Here is a 24,298-nt window from a genome sequence, read left to right on the forward strand (position 1 = left end):
ATCCCTTCCCAACGCAGTATGCAACTGCTAAAATGTGTTCTCCTTCACTGACAGAATGGCCCTGTCAGCACGCTGTGCTCCATTACACTGATTCTTGAAACTAAAGATCTCAGAACAAAAGAAAAGTATTAGGGATGTGTCATTTTATCTTGTACCAAAAGATAGAACAAGGAAGAGAGATGTAAAGTTGCTGACCAAAATGTGCAGTTTTCCTTGTCATTGGAATATTACAAATTCTGAAAAGGAAAAAGAAATATTCCCACTTCACAAGGCTGAAAACTAATTGGAGACCTAGGGGGTTATTTTGGTGGGGGTCATGAAGGAATCAAGATATAACTTCTCCATCAATTGGAGGGGGGTGGGCAGGGAGGGGACACATTTGACTGGTTCAATGATTATAGGGCTTATTGTAGCGTCTTCTTAGGCCATTACAAAGATAGGGAAAAAGTCCAATCTGCTGTTGATAGTGATCTAGTTCTGGGGCTTCTGAAGACCTGATTTAACTTTATGTACTTGAAGCAGATCAATGTCTATAAGATTTTGGCAGACAGAAAAGAGGGGATTGTCTAAATGTAATTCTTCAGCACAGTAGTCATCTGATTGCAGATTATTTAGGAATGAGATCCAGTGAACAAGGTTCCCTTCTCAGCTGTACTGATGTAAATCCCTTAAATTCAATTGATTTACTCTGTAATGATATTAAAGTAACCGAGATGAGAATTTGTTCACGTATTTTCAGCAAAGTATATTTCTGCTTGGAGAAAATTTAGTGAAAATCACCTGCCAAAGTTTGCTACAGAAGAAAACAACTTAAAAAAATTGCCGATCTTTTCATACTTTATAGATGCATGTTGAGTTGGAGGGTGCAAATATCCAACATATTTAGTTAAGACAAGGAGGATCGGAAGAAAGCAATTCTTATTGTAATTTCAGTCAGTTATACCATGATTAATCAGTTTCTACTTGTGTCAGAAACTCTTAAGAACACCTCCCTCCTATTATGGTCCAATAAAGAAAATAGCTAAGACAAAGATGTAGCACCTCTTATTTCATTTTTTCCATATACAAATGATACACTTCATAGACTCTCTATTTAATGAATGCTGACATGCTGCTGATGTGAGTCTATAGCAATATTTCTTTTAGAATTTTAACTGAACTTGTTCTGTAGATTAGAGGGCATCCTTTAATTGGAATGGCCACACTTGTAATTTGCTTTGCTGTCGGTTACATTCCTGAGCTGAAGTACCACTGGAACTCTAGGGTGACAGAGATATAATTATGAAGGGGGAAAAGAAATCAAAACCACTAAAATTTAGACCAGCACTAGAGAAAGGTTTAAACCACAAACTTGAATCTGAACTCCCTTAATCTTGCAGGTATTCAAAATCTAGACCTAACTAAAATTTAAATGTCACAACAATAGTTTCCCTTCACAGTTGGCTAAACTGGTACCTTAAAACAAGACATGGACAACATTTGTAGGAATTCAAAAGCAGCTTAATTCCTAATTGTGTAGTTTGGGATTTTACCATCCCAGGTTGATATGAGGTACTAACTACCAAATTGTTACAAACTATTAGGCTCTATGTTTCATATGAAATAGACGGGATGCAAACCAAGAAAACAGTCTCACATTTTTACAAACACAGCATTCTTATTGTCACAGCTTATCATAGTTTTGTACTTATTATTAAGGTTTAAAATGCTGTGAGGACATTGCACATATGTACTGTGAACTAAGAACCGTGCCAGAAACTGCTCTTTATATAGCAAGGAAAGCTCATCATTTACAGAAGCCAAGATTTCTGTCAATATTTAGTTTGAATATTACAGAATAAATGACATTATTTTGTTGCTGGTATTTGTTAATATTTTCTGTTTCTTCCAAAAAACCATAGCAACTGATTAAATACCTGGAGTAAATAATGCTGTTCCCTTAGATGGATAAGCATCGCCACATTAATGATTACATATAGTGTCTCTACAGAGCTTTCCACAGGTACAGAAAAATCATTCATTATGGAAGTTGGGGGTGGGGAGGGAGAGACTGATTTTCTCTAATATTTTTTTCCTAATATCCTTGTCATTTGACAGATACTAGGGTTAAGGAGCTACATGGCTTCCTTTCTTTACATTGACCTATGACAAACTAGTCCTCACCTATAGAAAGTCAGTCAGATTCAGACCTGGTACGAGCAGTAGGGCTGTGCGAGGCTTCGGAGAGAGCTTTGGATCCAGAGAAGCTTTGGATGCTTTGGCCATAGGGTATATGCTGAAGCAGCATGTCTGGATCGAAGCGCTGGCTTTGTTAGGCTTTCCAAAGCGCTTCAGAAAAGCTTCAGAGCCGCTTTGGAGACACGGCCATAGGGTATAACGGGGAAACAATGAACTATCTATAACTTTGGGGTTTTTGGCTTATTTGCATGAAACTTGCAGAGATTGTAGCCTCTGCTGAGAGCATGAATCCTGCCATGTTTTAAGATCAGTGCAGGGGTTCGGGGGAAACTGCATCCCAAATTCTTGAAAGCAAAACTGATGTCACGTGTATGTGTTACATCACAGGGGGGTGAAAACTGCAGAAATTGTGGCCCCTGCTGAGGCCACAAAGCCTGTCAAGTTTCAAGAAGATCCATATAGGGGCTTGGGGGGAACTGCACCCCAAATTCTTGAAAGCAAAACTCATGTCATGTCTATGAGCTACACCACAGGGGGGTCAAAATTACAGGGGTGGTGGCCCCTGCTCAGGCCACAAAGCATGCCAAGTTTCAAGAAGATCAGTGCAATCTGCAGAGGTCCAGATTGGATCCCTGGCATCCGAAGTGGACGGATCTGAAACTGGATTGGATTGCTGCCAACTCGCGCAGACCTAATGAGCAGCTTCCCAAAATCATGTAAGTCGCTGGAGCTTCATCAGCTCATGCCAAGTTTATTTCACCCTGCTTTGATAGTGTTTACCAAAAATTCATAATTACAGAATTGGGAACCATGTGTAGGTCTCTGAATTTAGAACATAATTTAGAACACAATTCAGGTTTAGAATTTAGTATTTGATTTGCATATTGTTTGCTTCCCATAGTCAAGGATCTTATCAGTATAAAGCCTGATACTGAGTGTAATAACCACATAGTTCAGACAAATTACGTTAGACATCTTTATGAACTCTGAGTTCCTTTTTCTGTCTGGTTCATGCCCTTTATTTTGAAGAACATAAGATGTGTCATCCATTAGCTAAAATCATAGTATTTTCTCTAAAGGACTTATAAAAATAAAAAGGCAGGCGAACTATGAATATTTAATTAAAGCAATACATAATGTTCACATTTAAGTATGTTAGTGGCTCAACAGTTAAATAGTGGGTTTGTATTTGACATTGCATGGAGATTTACATTTAAATCTATGTTATATGGCAGACAGCTACCAGGTATTTTATACCCTCTTGAGTTATAAAATGTACAGGTTTCCCTTGCTTTATGCTGTACATGTGTTCCTGGAAAACAGCACGTAACTCAAATTCACATAATGGGAACCCACTTTACAATGTAACAAATAGGCATATGTTCCAAGACCTCAGCTGTACTGACCCCTAGACCCATTTCTATCACTTTTATAAGACAATTTTGGTATTCACCAACAGCAGACAGTATGCACAAGCACAGGGTCATGTTGAATGTTTAGTTGGTATGAAGAGAGGGTGGTGAAAGGTCTTCAGTGTCAGACTCCACATCTGTGATGGATCAGGAAGAAGGGTAGGAGATAAGCTAGTGAGACACTTAGAAGCCATAATGGGGATGGCAACTACATGTCACAGACAATGAGTGAGGAGCACAGATCCATACAGGAGACTATATTTTGGTGTGCATCACTCCCACAATGCACTGCACAGAGTAGCTGACTGCGGGTTTCCACCACACGGATCACATAAGAGTGCATTATATGCAACTTAGCTCGCATATAATGGATTTTTGGTATAAAAAAAGTGATTGCATAAGAGCGAATTCACACATACAGAACCCGCATAAAGCGAGGGAAACCTGTACTGATTTTCAAATTTGAGGTTAGCATGTTCAAATGGATACGTGTCTGCCTTTACCTTACTGACCTGGATTTTAGAACTGACCCAGAATTCATGTTTAAGGACTGTATTCTGTGTTATGTAAACCTTGATGCAGAAGATGCTACCATCACTGGCTAAAGACAGACAAAATGGTACTGAAGCATACTATATGCAATCATTAGTGTGGTGATGCTTATCCATCTAAGGGAACTACATTATGTACTATTATGATGGTAGTGTTGTGTCTGCATGGTTCTGTAGCAAACAAAAAACCATACAAAACACCTGCAATTTTAACTCTTTCATTCAGGGTTAAAGTTACAGCAACATAGCTCATTTGGATTGCTACAGGATCATGCAGAGGCAAGATAGATTGTACCAGCTGATAGTGTTCTTGAATGGCAATCCCCCTACCTCTTCCCCTTAAAGTAATTAAAATGTATGTTTGTTTGTATCCATAGGCTGCAATTGTTACTGGTTTATGGATTATGTAGCCACCAAATACCTAAACTCTTCACAAAGGAAGACTTTGAGATTTCCAAGATTACTCCCAACTCAGTGAGTGCATCTACATGAGATGCTAACTTTTCAGTAGCTGAATAATATTGCGCAGTAGCGCATCACAGCACCAACAATGCTAATATGCTACTGCTCAGTATTATTAGACTACCGCACCGTAGCATCACTTACAAGGTTTTCACCAGTGCTACTGCACAATAACTCCGGTTACTGCACATTTATTTAGTACTTGATTATACAAGTAGCCACAGTGCAGAAGTGTCTCATGTAGATGTGCCCAGTCTGTAGTAAACCAAATGGGCCTAGAAGAATAACCTTAGGAACATAATGGTACTGTGCACCTGCCAGCCACAATGGAATTCGTCTGGAAAATGAAGCAGAACCACAATGCATAGGGCAGTGGTCTCCAACCTTTTTTAAGTAGGAGATCACCTTTGGCATTTAAAAGCAATGCACAATCTACGGTGTGCCACCACCACCCCTCCTCTCCTGCCCCGCTCCCTGCCCAATAGGTAAGTCTGTGGGGAGGGAAGGGGGAGAGCTGATCAAGGCAGAGGGAGAAAAAATTATTTGGGGGCGCGCCTCCCCATCAGATAAGTCCCACCCAGCCAGGGCCCCACTCAACTTATCCCTGCTCCTGCCTCTGTCCCTCATCATGGGGGCCTCAATCTAGCTGCCACCCCTTCCCTCCCCCACAGACTAAGCTGCTGAGCTGAGGTGCATGCACGCAGTCACTCAGCCCCACCCCACCAGCCTCAGATCGACTCCAAGAGGCTCCAAGATCTACTGGTGCATCAAGATCCACTGGTTGGTGACCACTGGCATAGGGAGATGAATATCTGGTGTAACCCAGGTGGTACTCCAAGATGTACCCCCTCTCCAATTGAAAGGATCAGAGCAGATGCACAAGCGCTGTGGGATGTGTAGGGACCCTCCTTCCCCTATAGAGCAGAGCCAGATTACAAATGAGACTTAACCATATACCTTTAAGAAAAAAACAGTAGTGGGAACATAACATGTATAAACCAGGGGGTATAGGGGACACTACAATGCCCCGAGGGGGCAGGATTCAATAAAGGTTAGGCACTTACAATCGTACACACATTCATCCAGTTGACAAAATACAGGTTTAACAAAATATAAAACACAAACAGGAGAACAAACAATACTGGTTGGCAAAATATAAAATGCACAAAATACAAAATATCAAATAACAAGAAATATAGGGCCTAGGTACCTGGAGGGGGGAAAGAGGAAAAACACAATGACCCCTTTTCCACTGCAACAAGAATTTATTGCTGTTACTTCACTCACCCCAATTCATCCCAGCTGGGATCTGAACTCATATCTTCCAAACAGTAGGCAGAAACACTACCACACAACCACCAATGCTGGCAGTACTGTAAGCTGCTAGAGCTTTTGACCTTCCAGGATCCCCTGCCTCACATTGAGCTACCTGGCCTCTTGCTGGAGGAGCTGGAAGCAGAGCTGGGAACCTCTCAGGTCACTGCTCAGCTTCTTGCTGGAGCTGGGGAACCTCTCCTGCTGTCTGCAGCCTCTTGTAGGGGTATCCTGGATCCCAGCAGGGAGCCTCTCCTGTCAGCTGCACGCTGCGCTGCTGAGGGTCCAACTGCTGCCTGTAGGTCCCACTCCTTCAGATGCTTCTGGGGCAAGTGCTCCCACCCCACTGGCCCAGCTCTTGCCAGCTCTCTGTAACTCCTTCCTCATGGTCCCTCACTGGTCTCCCCTGAGTCAGCCATGCTGCCCCTTTTATCCCCCTCCAGGTGACCGAAGGGGCCAATCAGGGGACATGGAGGGTGAGTCTCTGGGGCTTGATTGGTGAGGAATGGGAATCCCAAGCCCTCCAATCATCTTTTGTACTTTCAAAACCCCTGCGCCAAATCATTACTAGCTAGCCCGTAACATCGGTATCCCATGAAAAGCTTAACAAACAAGAAAATGAGCATGTTAAAGGTAGAGACATTGAAGAGTAAAGACTGAAAATGTACTTTACCTACCAGTGACTAAGTTCTGTGGTGTGTTGTCTCTGTGTGTATTCCATTGTAGGCATGCACCAGAACTGTTTTATGCATGTGTACCCTGAGATTTCTCTGACTGCAGAGAGGGGATGATGGTCAGAGTACATCCAACACACCTGTTTCCTCTCAACCATAGAAGCCCAGGTGTGAAGGTCTCTGAGGAAGAATCATTGGAGGAAGGCTTTTGGAATGTGTATATGGACAGCCCTCTTGACTTTCAGTTACCTTTTAGGTAGGTAGGTAACTTCTCATTCTCTTTCAAGTGATTGTCCATATGCACAGCCCACTAGGGGTGATTCCAGAGCAGAATTCAGTTCACTCAGACAGAGGATTTTGGAGTATCATACAAATAGCAAGTTCAGCTTCATAGATGGCATAGTATTTCACAAGCATAAACAATGAATTCCAAGTGACCTCCAAAAAGTCCGAGATGGACAATTTTTTCAGTGAAGCTGCTTCAGTTCTGGTTGTAATCATAAGCAGGTTCCCTTTTGCCATCTTATCCCTTGTCCTTACATAGTCTGCAATTTATTTTAAGAGCTAGAGTAGAGGTTGCTTTGCTTTTTGTCCTCATAGCAGAGGAAAAAGAGCTAAGGTCATTATCCCCTGGCTTTGTACTTGGTGAGTAAAAGGCCACATCCAAATAATAGAATGGTGTCTCCCCTTCTGGATGCATGTGGTTTGTGGAAGAAAAGAACACAAAATTTGTTGGTAGAGGTGAACCTGTGACAACCTTTCACAGGTATTTGGGTCTATCTCAACATGACATCTCTTGATGGAATGGAATGTGCATGGGGGTCTGCCATTAGGGCTTGGATCTCTTCTCAACTCCTTGCTTATGTTTCTTTGAATAATCCTTTCATCCTATGTAATAAATGCTTTTGCTGTTTGACGACTTACTGATAGCTGGAGAAAAGAGTGATTTCTGGGCAAGTGATATTCCACGCTGACTCTCCCTATGGAGAGGGGGATCTAAAATTTCTTCTAGAACCCATATTTGAGACCATTTGGGGCCAGCAGAGATCCTGCACTGCAGCTGCAGAGTCCAGTGTTAGGGCAGAGGAAATGAGGTGCTGGTGTAGGGAGCTCTCTCAGGGCAACCTCGATCTGATCCTTGGGGCATGTGGCAGCACAGGGGAGAAAATTGGGGCTTCACACTTCCTACTGAGACTATGGGCTTTGTACTTGGATCCTGCCCATATTAGCTTTCCATGTAGTAATGAGGATGATTGAGAATAAATGAAGGACTACCTTCAGGTATTCACAGAGTATTCCAACATATCAAGGAAGATGGTTCCAGTGGGAAAGTAATCAGGGGCATATTCAAGTCCAAGTCTAGAGTGCAAATCTATCTTTTAACCAGCTTTGCATGCATCAAGTGTCATCTGACATAGGACATCATAGACGCATGAGGCCAGGCAAGATATATTCCCACTATGGAGTCCCTAGAAATAATGCAAGTGAAGAGATATTTAACAGAAACAGAGGCATGGTTGGCAAACTCTGCTCCATATGCCATCTGCATAAAGCAGGAGAAGGTTTAGGGCATATACGCTACATATAAGTACTGTTGGCCAAAAGTGTTAGAGCTTGGGGGGCGGGGACAGACAGCCAAAATAGAATGTACATATGGACAATCACTTAAAGGAGGATCTGAAATGTCACAAGGTGAAGAGATGGAGAAACCTCCTGAGCTTTCAGGAGTTTGCTTTTTATTTAAGTCTAAAATGAATAATTGAGATTCATTCACCTCCTTTTCGACAAACATCATATATGCCATCAACTGCTCAGAGTGTCCCTCTGCCATCTGCATTGGACAAAAGGGGTGAACCCTATGTGACAGAATGAATGGACACTGATTTGACACTAAGCCCAGATATGAATAAAGATCTGTAACAAAAAATGACAACCACCCAGAACATTCCATCACTGACCTCAGAGTATCTGTTCTTAAATGAGGAAACATCAAAAATCCACTTGAACACAAAGCTGAAGAACAAGAAGTCATACACAAACTGAATTGTGTTAGGTGTGGCCTAAACTAAGTGGATTTTTATTGCAGTACCTAGTTTAGTTTTTATGTCCCTAAGGGTTTATTGCTTTATTGTTCTCTCCAATCCCTTTTGCCTCTACCAGAAATGCCCTCTCTCCAGCCTTCCTCCTTTTTTCTCCCTTCCCTATCTTTTTATTGTGTAAGGCAGAAGACAGGGTAGAGTTGCACATTAGGACTAACTAAATCAGAGGTGTATAGCAGAAGCATATGTGAGACTTCAAAAGATGCTGTGAAAGGACATGAACAGAACAGTGTATCAAATAGAGAGAGTGATTTGAATACAAAAGACAGGGAAGGGAGGGAAAGAAGGAGGGAGGAAGAGAGGGAAGAAAGAGGGGGAGGAGGAACACTGTTGGCAGAGGCAAACAAGCAATAAAACCATAGAGACAAAGCTAATACCATACTTAACACAATGGTGCGCAACCAGCCCAGCCAGCAGGGGGCCAGACTCCTACCTGCCACCTAGCCACATGCCTGTTAGCTAGCCACAGTCTGTGGATGATTTATTTTTCCACAATTTTGTTTTCAAGTTTGGTTTTGAAGTTCTGTTATCTAAGAAAGGGTACTCTGAGGTCAGAAGTGGAATAGGTTGAAGTGTTTTGCTTCAGGATTTTATATATTTCTGAACTTGATGTCAGATCAGTGTCCATTCATTCTGTCATTTAGCGATTGCCCCTTTTGTCCCATGTAGATGGCAAAGGAACACTGTCCAATGCAGATGGCAAAGGGACGTTGTGAGCAGGTGATGGCATATGTGATAATGGCAGGTGAATGAATCTAATTTAAATTCATTTTAGACTGACACAATTTCATTATAAAGTGATAAGGCATCTCTGTGTGTGCTAAAGGACCAGTCATATCAAGATAAGCGATGATAATAGCAACACAAGACATAACTATCCAAGGGCCAGATCTTTGCCACCACCTCTGTTCATTGTGTCCTACTCCTGCGGTGTAGTTCCAAGGTTTTGTGACTTACGGGTGCATCTACATGTGCAATTAATTCAAAGCAATAAGTTCTGTAGCAGTTTGAGCTGGAGTAAACTACTCCCAGGCACAGCATCTACACATACACCCAGGACAGCAGCAATTTGAGCAGTTTGTCAGGCATGCTCCTGCTCTGCTCTGCTCTGCCTTGCCACAGCAACCAGGCTCTGGTGAGTGGCAGTGGTTGGCAGCAGGCTTGGGGGGGCAGGGCTGGGCAGTGGGTGGTGGTAGCAGTGGGCCCAGTGTCTGGGGGGTAGGCCTTGGCTGGCAGGCAGCATGGGGGATGCACCATGCTCCTGGTAGTGGCATTGGAAAGCATTGAGGCTGACTGGATCACAAGGATGCTGAAACTGTGGAGCAACATGGCTAGGTGGGAGGCAGGAATCTTCCCCCCTGCTGGATGGGCTGACCAGGCACAATTTACATCTGTGGTCTGTATCTATACATGCATTTAATTGCAGTAAATTACCCCGCCATAAGATAGTACTGTTCCTGACAGTGCTATCTTACAGCAGTGTTAATTAGTTTACTGCAGCCTAATAGAGCTGCAGGTGTAGACAGTGATGCTTTACTCTGCAGCTAATTAGTCTATTCTGCAGTTAAGTACACACGTGGACACACCCATGTAAACAGTGAACCTAGCCTATCACAAAATTCTTGGCCATCAGGGGAGCCTAAAAGTACATTAATGCCACCTTTGATCTACTTCCCATTTGTATAGAAATTCTTAGATGATGCTAAAAATTTGGGCCATAATGCTCAATGAAGTACTCTTCTTAAAGGTGTTTTTAAACATGACCATTATAGGGCCTTCATGGAATATCAAAAAAGCCCTCTAAAAACCCTGCTGCTACTGCAGAACAAACCTAATTCAGAAGTTCTATTCTATTTTGTCAGATACATATTCCAAAAGTATTAAGGCTTTGCCCAATATTTTGAACAAGCACATTGGAACATGATTTGGGAAAACAACAAGAGCCTTGCTGGGAGATTTTTTTGCCTTTGTTGCTTCAGATGCAAGAGTGGTCTCTCTCATGGTATTTTTGCATTGTCACTCCTCTTCTAAATCATGCATAAATACATGGAAATGAAATGTAGTGGCTGATGAAAGGAAATTGTTCATACCTCAGAAGTGATTTTGTATGAGTTTGATTTAAATTATGCATAAAGGTGTAGGAGGTGGGGGTAGGTGGGAAATCTTTTATCTGAACAAGTTTGTCCCCCTCTACTAATTTGTGATCCAACTGCTTAATTGCAACAGAAATCTACCTACTCTTTTTTCTGTCTTTATTAACAACATATATGTTACTGGCTAGATTCACACTCAGAGTGCCAGGAGAAATGCAATTTACACCCCAGGCGCAAACCAGTGAGCACAAATGTCTCTATTTTTTTTCCATTTAGCTAAACTTAAATCTCTTCTCTTACAACTGCGCTTAGTCACCACTATACAATAATGCTAAAGTAGCCCTGAAGCTTCTGGAACAAGAACGTTTTTCATATGCAAACAGGATTTGCGAATCAATAACCACCCTCCTTGAATCAGTTTCCCTGAACATGAGTTCAAGGCACTATGGGGCATTTTCTTTTAAATGCTAAGAGCTGGCAAGGAAGGCATTTTGCTACATCTTCAAAATGTTTCTACATAAAATGACACATTAAAGACAGCATCATGCACATTTACTTGATATTTATAAATACTACACTACCTTTTCCCCTTTTGTACTTGCCAGAAAAGGGAACATTTTCCTCCTATTTTGAATACACTTTTTCCCTTTTCCTCATAATATATCATTTTAAAATATACATCTTAAAATGTATAATACAAATGTAAAACAATTCTACAGGTAAGCATTGCAGAAGCAAGTAAACACTAAATGAGAGTTGTGAAATAGGTGCTTAGAATTCCATAAACAAAAGTACCACTAAACTCAAAATTAAACTTAAGAGCTGATATACAATGATGTACAGGTTTAAGACCTAAAAGATGTTTAAATGTTTGCGTTCATTCACACAGAATTTTATCAATTGCACTTCCACTAATCTGTGTGGTTGAACATCACCCTTGAATGCTACACTTCAAAAACAAATCAATGAAAATTTAGAAATGAGGTATTTGGGAGCTTTTCTTAGTAGGTGGATTGCAGAAGCCCACCATCAGTGCAAAGGTGGAAGAGAGACCATGTTACTGGATCAACCATATTACTGGGCCACAAATATGCAGATACCAACCCAGCTCTTCCTTTTTTTTAATGACTGATATTTGTCGTCAATGCTGTCGCTGTTGATATTTCTTCCATGCAGACATATATAGACACAAGGGCAAAATCCTATTTCTCTTTATACAACTGAATGGCACATAAGCAGCCACATAACTGCAGTTTTTGATACTTTTATGCCAGTTGGGACACACCCTGCAGCAAAAACTCTTTGCACACTTGCCTGCAAAAACTAAAAAGAAAAAAGGGTGGGGGGTGGGGGGAACAAGGGACTCTCCCATGTTTTCATATAATAGCCTAGGACATCTATACATACGCTGGACATCTGCTCTGACACGTGCTGATTAGCACCTGTTGGAGCAGAATCAAGTGTATTGAAGCATGTTAATTAATGCGCTCCAGCAGCCTCTGTGTCATGTCTATTCGGTGTCCCCACACTTCAAAATGGTGGTGGGGGTGCTTGAACGAAACCTTGTTGAACAGACTTTAGTTCAAGCATCCCTACCATGATTTTGAAGTGTGGGAAGCTGAATACACATGATGCTGAGGTACTTATAGGGCTTTGCGAAGCTTCGGTCCTTGATTCAATTTGGTGGAGATTCAGCCCAATTTGGTGGCCAAATCTCTGAATCCAAATCAAATCAAAGGACCCTTTAATCTCTCCAAATTGAATTGGATCCTTCTGTCACAACCCAAGGGTGTGATTTTGTGTGTGCACGCTTTGGCACTGCTAAATTATTTCCCGCCACTAGAAGCTTTCTTTGCAGGGTGCATTTCTTAGTTGCAAAGAAATGCACGGTGCAAAGGAGTTCCCGCCACCCGCATGCAAATTTGTGTCCCACTATTGGCCAGTTCTAAATTATTCCCACGTGACGGCTAGTGATTGGCTTGCTAGCCGTATAAGAGGCTTGAGCGGTTTCTGCCCAAGTTGGAGGACTCCACAACCATCTGGAGGAGGAGAACTTCACGTCTTGTGAAGATCTCTAAGCGCTGTGGAGCCTATCGGACCCAGCGTATACCTTGAGAAGGCTATAGGGGTCTGATCAACCTCTGGCCTCTCCCCATCGCCGAACGATCCCTCGACGAACCCCTTCCCTGCACGCAAGTTCCACGGAGCCTAGCAAACTTCATGTGAGTGTATCCAGAGCTCTTCTCCAAGTTGTTTTCTTCGGTTGACACGACAGGCTCGCGTGTTTAGAGCCTTCAACTGGATTGGGCTAGAGGTTTGCGTGGAAGGAACTCTTGTCCGCCTCCCTTCTTTTCTGTCTGTAACCGCAACTCAAGTAAGTTTTCCTGCCTGCTCCGCGACCATCTTCAGTGTAAGTAAAATAATCTTTAATCAACCGCTAAGCGTCCGTGCCTAATTCTAGCCCACCGGCCTGCATTCCCCGACCCATGTGCCAGGGCTGCTGGCCACAGCCCACGCCGTGCGCCCCCGAGAACCTGGGACCGCTCCCGGCCCGCACATGGCGACGAGGATGGGATCAGGGGAAGGCACGCTGGAACTAGAATTAGTTAAGAACTGCCCTTGGCGCAGTGGAAAACACCAAGTGGAAAGCTTTATGGAACTGGAGGCGCATATCGCTTACCACCAGGCGGGCGGAACGGGTGAGAGGTTTATCAGCGGATGCCTTTCGCTGAAGGGAGAAGAGGGAGCTTCCAAAGACAGAGCCCCGAAAGAGAGGGAAGTGTATCTGCACCCCGCAGCATTCAAGTGTATAATGAGCGATGAGCGGGTCCTGTTCAGGCCCCTCGACACTGTTTCCCTCGCCAGAGTCAACCCGGCAGGCGCAGTAAACCCGACCCTCACCCGGAAGTGTGCCCATTGCCTAAGATGTGCTCGGGAGAGTGAAGAACCGGTGCTGATCGACCGGTTTGCCCCCTTTATGCTGGCGTCTAGATTAAGGGGTCACGAGCTTCCATCCAAGCTCCGTGAAGATCTGGAGACGGAGGAACGCGCCGCAGATGAGTGGGTGGCCCCACAATACGACAAGGGGGGAGTGCTAACTGCAACTTTTTGTATAATAACTGATTTAATGCAAAAGAATTTAAGTTTAAAAGCCCAGCTGCATGTGGCCGTTCGAGCGGTCAAAGAAGCGGCTGCGAAAGAGAATCCTGAAACGCCACGACAAGATGGCTCCGAGCAAGAGGGAGACCGCATGGAAGAATCGGAAGAGAAGGGTGGAGCTTCGGAGGAACCCGCGAGAGTTCGGCCGGCAACTCTGCCCACTGACGCAGCGTTGCTTCCGGCGATTCTGCCCACTGACGCAGCGTCGCTTCCAGCGACCACGCCTTCTTGCCGACAGAAGGGAGAATCGAGCGGAGGAGTGCATCCGCCCCTCCTGCCTGAAGAAATAACAGCAGCAATGACTCCCGCAGCAGTAGTTCAGCCTGTAACAACAAATAACTGAGTTGCTACTGCCTACTATGCTCGCACCAGAACTGAACTACAGGATTTGTGCAGAGAATCAAGAATCCAACCTGAAGAAACTCTAGCTGTATGGTTGGGACGTCTGGTTGTGGAACTTGGATCCGACCTGCTGAACCAGGAAGAAGCAAGCTTCTTGGTCAGACAAGCTTCACGGAGTAGAGGACATGTCACTGACATCGACATGGTGGCGTTCAACGTTTACTGGCCTATTCCACTGCCAGCGCTTGTTGCAGGACTGATCAGTCAGAAAGCCCATGCATGGCATGACGGACGACCAGAACATACCGGCGCAGAGCAACTCATGCTAGTGATCATCGGAGTCTTGTATGTCGGGACCCAGGGCAGCCGGCCAGCAGCTCTCCCTGACTCCCACCCAGGCAGATAAGGGTCTGGGGCCTTAGAAGGCTGTCAGGCGGGTACTTGTGATGCTTGGAGTGGAATTAATTAGGTGGACGCTTATCGGTTGCAAAGCAAGATTATTTATTCACGCCGTCAAGGTGGTGAATAGCGGAGGTCAGAGATACTTGGTTAGTTACAGCTTAAGGTTCGTAGGTCATAGGTCGGTCTGCATAAGAGTTCTTTGGTCGGGCAGATAAACGGAGAAAAAAGTCAGGCCGGCAGGTCGTTGATTTACGTCTGATAAGGTCGAGACGGGGGAAACTGACAAGCGATCAATTTGTCAGTTATTCTCACGCATACGTTCAGAGGTTTTTCAGGTGTGTGCGCGGAGGTCTCCCGTTCTTCACAGAAGTGAAGACGGGTTTTATTTGTGTAATAGCCAAATGCTTTTCGCCACGTCATAAATTTAATTAGAATCGCCAATTATCTAGCGGTCTTCACTAGGGTGTTATCATAGGGTTACTCCCTGTTTCTTCTGACCAGTTATAATGATTTATGTACAGCACAGAAGGCTAAGTTCTATCTCCGTTAGTGGCACAGCAATAAATTTCTTTTTGACATGCACAGCAAAAAAGCGGTTACTATCATTGTTGTTAACCCTTAGTTAACCTAGTGCAGAAAAAAACTGTTTTGAATGGTTTTACTTGTTTGTGACATGGGCACTACTTAATTTGGTTGTGACATCGTACTGTGCCTGGAACCCCAGAGCATGTGCGCTGGGACTGACATCACTCCAGTGAATAAGACCATGGCCTCACCTTCATCTACGAGACCCTGGAACCGTTCCAGTGACCGTTCACAGCATAGATAGTTGTCTTGAGGTTTATGGGTGAAAGAACATTGTCGTCCTTCGGATTCTGCTTAACCCAATGGTGAACCAACCCGTGAGTAACCTCCTTCGTCAGTTGTCATGACTGCGTATCCTGATGGAGCCAAGATTATCCAGCGATCGGGAATGTCGACACCCAACCGAGATTCAAGGCACAAGACATCATGAATCCGACCTTCCATCATTGCCACAGAGAACACCAGAGGAGCGATACATGTTTGGATTTCTCCTACAGCGTTCTGGACTCAATAAGCGGCAGCTTCGGATTTTAGGGGACGCAGGCCAATGGCAACTGGCCTATGAGTTAGGTTTCCATTATCTAGAAGAATTAGATGACGGCTCCTCGACAATTTCATCTAGTTGAGTGTATAAGAGAGGGTAGTTTAAAGTAGCAAACACCTGCATTATATGTTTTAGAAATGATAGTGTAGTTCCATGGAAACTTTGTAAATATTTTGTTATACGTTAACTTATTTTTGGAGAGTTTTGTTTACAGATCCGGAATTCAGAGTGCGTGGCGGAGAGAAGCCCCAAGAAGGATAACATCATCGAAAGAAGTGAGGGCCTGACGCGCGACTTCGCCATGATGCCCACTGAAGCCCTGATCATGCAGTTCTTTGTTATGAATCTAATTATGTATATATGTATTTGTGCTGCTTATTATTTGATTCGATCCCTTGAGGATGAACTTCTTATGTTGGCGAATTTTGTGTTTACCCGTTTAGTTCGACGACCCGTGGTAAGAGCTCTTGATCACCCGAGTGATGAGCGTGTAGCATAATTCAGCCGTGCCTTCAGCAAGGGGGGATGTCACAACCCAAGGGTGTGATTTTGTGTGTGCGCGCTTCGGCACTGCTAAATTATTTCCCGCCACTCAGAGCTTTCTTTGCAGCGTGCATTTCTTAGTTGCAAAGAGAAATGCACGGTGCAAAGGAGTTCCCACCACCCGCATGCAAATTTGTGTCCCACTACTGGCCAGTTCTAAATTATTCCCATGTGGCGGCTAGTGATTGGCTTGCTAGCTGTATAAGAGGCTTGAGCGGTTTCCGCCCAAGTTGGAGGACTCCACAACCATCTGCAGGAGGAGAACTTCACGTCTCGTGAAGATGTCTAAGCGCTGTGGAGCCTATCGGACCCAGCGTATACCTTGAGAAGGCTATAGGGGTCTGATCAACCTCTGGCCTCTCCCCGTCGCCGAACGATCCCTCGATGAACCCCTTCCCTGCGCGCAGGTTCCACGGAGCCTAGCAAACTTCATGTGAGTGTATCCAGAGCTCTTCTCCAAGTTGTTTTCTTCGGTTGACATGATGGGCTCGCGTGTTTAGAGCCTTCAACTGGATTGGGCTAGAGGTTTGCGTGGAAGGAACTCTTGTCCGCCTCTCTTCTTTTCTGTCTGTAACTGCAACTCAAGCAAGTTTTCCTGCCTGCACCACAGCCATCTTCGGTGTAAGTAAAATAATCTTTAATCAACCGCTAAGCGTCCGTGCCTAATTCTAGCCCCCCGGCCAGGGCTGCTGGCCACAGCCCGCGTCACGCGCGCCCGAGAACCTGGGACCGCTCCTGGCCCGCACACCTTCCAAATTGATTCCGAGATGTTCAGAAAGATTCAGCGATTTGGTCACAGATGCAGCTTTAAATGTTTTTTTCTACATACCTCAGGTACCAGGCAGCTCATCAATGCTGTGATGCTGGGGCACATGGAGTGTTCCACAGAAGCATCCCCCAGTGCATTTGGCAGCAGACCCGGAAGTGGACCAGAAGCACATCCGGTCCACTTCTGGATCCGCCAGAGAGTGCACAGGGGTTGCACCCCAGTGCTCCCCCAGCTTATTATCTGATGCCTCCTAGGTCTGGGGGGGTGGGTATCCGGGTCCCCCCATGGCTGATCACTGAGCCGGGGGGGCATGGGGAGAAGCCCCCCGGCAGACCTGGAAGTGTACCGGATGTACTTCTGGTCCACTTCTGGGTTTGCCACCAAGCACGTGGAGGGCCTCCCACCCCGCGCTCCTGCAGGATGCTCCATGTACCCCAACATCGCAGCATTCACAAGCCACGTCTGCTACCTTAAGGTATGTAGAAAAAACATGTAAAGCTATGTTTATGTCTGAATTGTTTCATAGTTTCATAGTAGGTAGGGTCAGAAGGGACCTAAGCAGATCATCAAGTCCGACCCCCTGCCATGGTAGGAAAAAGTACTGGGGTCAAACAACCCTGGCAAGGTGTTCATCTAACTTCCTCTTAAAGACCCCCAGGGTAGGAGCCAGCACCACTTCACTTGGAAGTTGCTTCCAGGTCCTAGCTGCCCTGACAGTGAAGTAGCGCCTCCTGATGTCTAGTCTGAATCTACCCTCTGCCAGCTTGTGACCGTTATTTCTAGTCACTCCTGGTAGTGCTCGGGGGACCAGGGACTCCCCCAATGCCTGCTGGTCCCCTCTGACTAGTTTGTAACAGGCCACTATATTCCCCGTCAGCCTTCTCTTGTGGAGGCTGAACAGGTTCAAGTCCCTTAGCCAATCCTTATAGGGCCTGCCCTGCTGACCCCTGATCATGCGAGCGGCCCTCCTCTGAACCGTCTCAATGCTGTCCACATCCCTCCTGAAGTGCGGTGCCTAGAACTGGACACAGTACTCCAACTGCGGCCTGACCAGTGCCTCATAGAGGGAGAGGATCACCTCCTTGGACCTGCTTGAGATGCATCTGTGGATGCATGACAAGGTGTGGTTGGCCTTACTGACTGTGTCCCCACACTGTCAGCCCATGTTCATTTTGGCATCAATTATGATTCCAAGATCCTTTTCTGCCTCTGCACTGACAAGAAGGGAGTTCCCCAGACTGTAGGTATGCTGCTGGTTCTTCCTTCTCAGGTGCAGCACCTTGCACTTGTCAGTGTTGAAACCCATCCTGTTCTCATCTGCCCACCCCTGTAACCTGTCTAGGTCCAATTGCAGCCTATTCCTCCCTTCTAGCACACCCACATTCCCCCACATCTTAGTGTTGTCAGCAAATTTGAATAGGGTGCTTTTTATCCCCTCATCCAAATCACTGATGAAGTTGTTGAACAGTGCGGGTCTGAGGACTGAGACCTGGGGGACCCCACTGCCCACATCCCTCCAGGTCGAAAATGACCCATCCCCCATCACTCTCTGGGTACGGCCCTCCAGCCAGTTAGCGACCCATTTGACTGTGTAGGTGTCGACGCCACAGTTTCCTAGTTTTTAATGAAAATAGGATGAGAGACAGTGTCGAAAGACCTCCTGAAGTCCAGAAAGACTACGTCTAGTCAGTAAGTCTACTGTGCAGTAAAGCATCTTGTGTAGACGTGCCCAATGTCTAGCAAATCTTGCTACTTTATTTAAATTCTGGACTAAAAAGCTGGTTCCTAATCCCTCATTTTTTAACATCTTAGCTATTATGTTTGTCATAAACCCATATTATTATGTTTGTCATAGCAGCTGCAATGAATGAATATTTTAGGCCATTCAAAACTTCCTGATAACTTAACCTGGGGGGCTGACATTTTCTAAATTTGGTCTCATCTGAAGGCGAGTTTCAGTTAAATTTTTTGGTTAAACTTTCAACACAACAGACAAGTACTTAAGTACCATCACAATACAGCTTTATATGATGCATCTTATGGCCTGAACAAGATACTGTTCCACAATGCAATTTGAGGATCTGCAATTTGTCACATAACCCTGTAATTTACAATATCAGTATCACAACTTCTACATATATATTCACATAGCTAACAACACGGCTGTTATCCAAATCCATTTTTGTAACTCTTGAGCTGTGACACACAATATCCTCAGCACAAGTGGATATTATATAACCATTATGCTGAATAATAGTAAATTTCACACTTTGTCTGGAATTAATAGAACACTGATGAAAGAAACAAGACTCACCGTTTTTCTTATAAAACATGATTTCTCCTTTGAATTCTATCTTTTCCTCCAGTGACTTCTCAATTTGAAGAATCATCTGCTCATTTGTTTCAGCACCAAGTAAAAATTTACAGCTGCAGCTCTTTTGCATGACTTCAGTTCGTGCAAATCCAGCAAGCTCACAGAAGCCATCTGAACAGTAAACTATGGGGAATCCCTTAGCCACCTGAGCATTTGCAAGGATGAAGTTACTATCTGCAGAGGAAAATGGAAGAAAAACACAAATTAGAGACTGAATTACACCACATCTGCTATAATGTCTTCTGTGGCTGTGTGGGAAGGCATAATTGTGCATATGTAAAATCCCCAGCAGCCTGTGAATAGAAATAAGCCACATGCTTGAAGTATGGAGAATGACAGAAGTCCAATACTCTGTCCCATGATGCTGCCCCCACAATTTTGGGGATGGGTAGCCAGGCTGAAACTTCTATTTCTAATCCAAAAAACTACCTAAAGAAAGTCCACTGGCCAAAGTTATTACTGTTCCATGGCTGCTCATAGATTCTGCAATTGTGTGAAATTAATTTATGATCCTAGTGCACCTTTTTAGTAGAACATTGTTAGCACATCCCAAACACCACCTCTACAGAGAAGCATGTGACTAAAAAGGGAGACACTTTTCTTCCCATAACTTTCCTGGTTAAGCAAAGGGTTTCAGTCTAAAGAGCTTTCAGACATCACTACTAGCTTAACTTTTAAAAAACTAGCATTATTTAAAAAACTAGCCAATTGTCTGTCAAGAATGACGAGGTGGAGGGGGCTGGGATGGAGCGCTACCACCTAATGCCCCATGCAGCCGCTGTTCTTTCTCTTGCAGGGAGCGGGGTGGAGAAGCCGAGGCCAGCAGCTTCCCCACTCTCTGTCTCTGTGTCCCCACCATCATGGTGGCACTCCACCACTGCCAGGTCCTGTTGGAATGCTTGTCTGCACTCTGATTGGCTGTCTGTCAGCCAATCAAAGCATGACTAAAGCGTTAGGGACAGCAGACTGACTTAGGCTTTTATAATATTAGAACATACTACTCAGCTTGCTAAATAATAATATTCTTATTAGTATTATTTTTTAACATGTGAGTCACAAACATTGCAAATGAAAACATGGTGTTCCAGGTGAAAATAATTAAATACCAAGGGACAAATTCAGTAAGCCTTAACTGAATGAAAAAAAAAATCATATTTACTGTAATAGGTTCTCTTCATTATCAACCACAGATATATTTTCTCTAGTAGTTTAATAATATGCATAAGTTGGGAGGTATCAAATATGTAAAATGTTAGCTATTCAGATTTATGACAGGAGGTTCAATTTAATTCAGCTTTAATCTTTAAGCAAAGTTACAGACAGCAACTCATTTCTGTCCCTTACAGAGAAGGCTGAAGAAGGCTTGAGCTATTTTTGGGGTTCTGAGGCCACTGGAGCCCCCTACTTACCATTTGTCAATAGGATAATGGTCTACTTTGTGTCAGTCTGAATACCATTTTCTGGTAGCTTACAAGCCACTTGCGCAGTTCTTTTGCTTATGCTCCCCCTACTATCAAGCAGGGGCGATGCATAGGGGGTGCACACGGGTGCACGTGCACCCCCTGAGCATGGCAGTGCACCCCCTGCAAAAAGGCACTGCCGACACTGTCGGTGGCTCCTGTGGGTGGTCACCACTCATCACCCCACTTCTGACACTGCCAGCAGTGTCTGCGGGCAGTCAGCAATCCCTGCTGGCTGATGCACTGCCAGCAGCACCTGCAGGTGGTCGTTGACTCCTGGTCAGGGCTCACTACCCCCCCCCCCCCGACAGTGCCAGTGGCATCTGTGGGTGCTCCTCACTCATTGCCGCTGCACTCCTGCCACTGCCACTGTGCTCCCACCACCTCCAGCGCAGCTGTGCCCCCGCAGCTGCCAGGGGCACATGCCGTTCATGCTATCAAGAGTAAATAAAGGGCCTAAGTGTTGTGGCAGGCTTGGCATGGTCTGTCCAAAATTCATCCAGAGAGAAGACAGATTTTTTCCTTGTATTCTGCTCATTAATCAATGTTTTCCCTAAAGCATGGTGAAGGCAATTCAGGAACAGCCTAATCCCAAAACATCTCTCTCATTTTTTAGAACTGCGTGTGGTAAGAATTGCTGAATAGAACACATTTATTGACAAATATTCATAAGCCTTAGGACAGTAATTAACAATTTTTCCCCATGAATAATGGTTTGGGTGCTCAATTTATAAATTCAAATGTGTAAATAAATTATTCATAGCTGTTTAGACCAGAATGTATAGATCTTGGGTAAGAAACAATGAGCCTAATTTTCTTCTCACTGATGCTGTGGTTTTACATCAGTAACAGTCAATAAACTTCATTTGAGATGCTCCTTACTTAGACAATAGTGAGATATTGATTGAACTGCCTGGGTCTTCAGTATTTTAAAAGACAATGCAGAGTTGTCATATGATAGGTTTGCCTGCAGTGGTTACACCTCAAATTCCTAGGTTCAATTATTCACTGTTAGCTCATGAATTAATTTCATGAACAATTCTAGAAAGACTTTTAAAATAGATATTTCTGAGTTATCATATACCTACTTCAGAAATCTAGTTTAGTGCAGTGCATTGTTTGCCTTCTTCACCTGTCATTCATTTGCCTATCTAGAAAATAAGCATCATTGCCACTGTACATTGACATACTTTTCTTGCTGTCAACACAAAATCAAATCCCTGTACTACCAAAAGAATTAAAATCATATGCTTGCACTGCAATTTAATGATGGTGCTGCACTGTGAGAGTCACAGATCATACATCCCAAAGCATCTGTAGCTATCAAATTAATTTATTTCAAGGTTTCTTATTGTTTAAAATGCAATTACCCACTGCAAACCATTCATCTCTTTCTATATAATTCAATATGAGCTGTGTAAAGTGAAATGGAACACTGAGTAGACAGAAAGAATCACGGATAATGCTACCTCGTTGGATATTTTTAGACAAGAATGTACTAGAAAACACCATGTATACTAAGGAACATTCAATAGGGTCAAATTCTGCTTTCAATTATATTGAGGTAAATCTGAAGTAGGTTCACTGACTTCAGTGTTGTTGCATAATTCAGAGAAAAAAATTGGTTCCAAGGTTTTCTGAAGTCAGTGGAAGGTTTTTTTACTAACTTGAAAAGGCATTGGGTCAAATTCACAATAAATCTTACTGTATTCATTGAAGTCAATGGTAAACCTACCACTGACTTTAAATCACAGAGGATTACGGCCTTCATTTTCATACTTAATCTCTATCTCAGGAAATAAATTATAAATTATAGAATTATAATTCTATTAGTCATGGTCAAATCAGAATCAAGAATGAGTTAAACAAAGACAAAGATAAAATGTGTAAATGTTTACATTGATCTATTGAGAGAGTTGCTCCAATACTTGTGCTAAATAGTATCCAAGAAGCAAAATGATTTGTGAATATGTTTGAGCTAATCATTAACTTGAAAGATGTCCTAATTTTTTCTCTTACAGTTTGAAAATATATAAAGTTAAAGTTTACCTGGTAGCCACACAGTTTAATTTAGTGGTGGTTTATTTCTACACTTTATACATTTAAATAAATTACCTTGATTTTACATAAATATATCATAGTAAAATTTCACATATTGGGCATTTATAGAGTGGCTCTGAGACTCACTCTAATTAAAGCGCCAGGAATATAATTTCTATCAGCATCCCTGTGCTGAAAAATGGTGGCAAGGATTCTTTAACTAAAGCTCATCAAGCAAGCTTTAAAGCATCCTTTTTCAGCACGGGGATGCTGATACATGTGACGCTGAAGTCTGTTGGGGTGTGGTAATTACCACGCTTCAACAGACTTGATTAATCGAGTCTGCTCTGGTGTGCAGTCATTGCAGCATGTCAGAGTAGCCTCACTGCATGTGTATAGGTGCCCATTGAGAACTGGAAGACAAGTGTAGAGGCAGATTACACTGTTACCAAGGCATCATGTGACCAACACCTTAATTTGATAGTTTGACGGCAAGCATTGACATTAGTATAAATTAGTCATATCTGTAGAGACAAAGTCAAAATAATGACATTTTAGTTAGTATAAATGATAAGGGATCTATGGGTAGAAATTAAGGAAGAATGGATTGCATCCTAATTTAACCAGCTAACTGCTTACCTCAATCGTTTGTTTTGAGGCATATGTATATACAGAAACCACTGATGATTATATTTCATTAAAAACTGTAAAAAATACATTTTCTCTCTTAATTCCTAGTTGGCTATTTCAATATGTCAATGTAAATCCTTTTGTGAGCCATCTCAAGTCAAATATCACTTGCTGATAAACTCAAGAATGAAGGATGAATGGTGACAGTGGTTGAGTATGGCAGTCTGATATGGTTTAGTTAATTAGTAATCAGAGCTCCATCTTCAGTGGCTTTCAAACTTCCTAAAGTCATGGTTCCTTTCATATCACTTTTTTTTTTGTCACAGAACTCCTGTTCCTGGCTCTGTGGGCCACAAAAGCTGATGTGAAGCCAGGAGACCCAGCCTGGCAATGGTGATGCACCATCTCCCAGCTCACCCTGACTCTACCCCCAATCTCTCTGTGGAGCTCCTGATGACCTATTGCAAGAGCCCTAGGGTTCTTCTGGACATAGTTTGAAAACCACTGATCTATACCATAATTATATGGCCATGCTTGTGGACACAGATAAGCACATACTAAAAAAGAATTGCGGTATAACCATGCTCCAAAATATAAGTTTTGCTTTGAATATATTAAGCCAGATCCAAATCAGTGTTTGTAAATGTCTCCAGTACACAGGGTTAAA

General features: G+C 43.5%; 1 protein-coding gene across 1 annotated transcript in view; it reads right to left on the reverse strand.

Moving 5' to 3' along the window:
• Positions 1 to 20,363, reverse strand: part of KCNH8 (potassium voltage-gated channel subfamily H member 8) — a 251,936-nt gene extending 231,573 nt beyond the window's left edge. The window contains exons 1-2 of the mRNA XM_059729358.1: positions 20,258 to 20,363; positions 19,442 to 19,675 (exon numbers count right to left, since the gene is read on the reverse strand). Coding sequence (XP_059585341.1) covers positions 19,442 to 19,675; positions 20,258 to 20,363 — 340 coding nt within the window. The remainder of the gene's footprint in view (positions 1 to 19,441; positions 19,676 to 20,257) is intronic.
• Positions 20,364 to 24,298: the final 3,935 nt, after the last annotated feature.

The sequence above is a fragment of the Alligator mississippiensis genome, chromosome 5, assembly GCF_030867095.1.
Source record: "Alligator mississippiensis isolate rAllMis1 chromosome 5, rAllMis1, whole genome shotgun sequence".
Lineage (NCBI taxonomy): Eukaryota > Metazoa > Chordata > Crocodylia > Alligatoridae > Alligator > Alligator mississippiensis.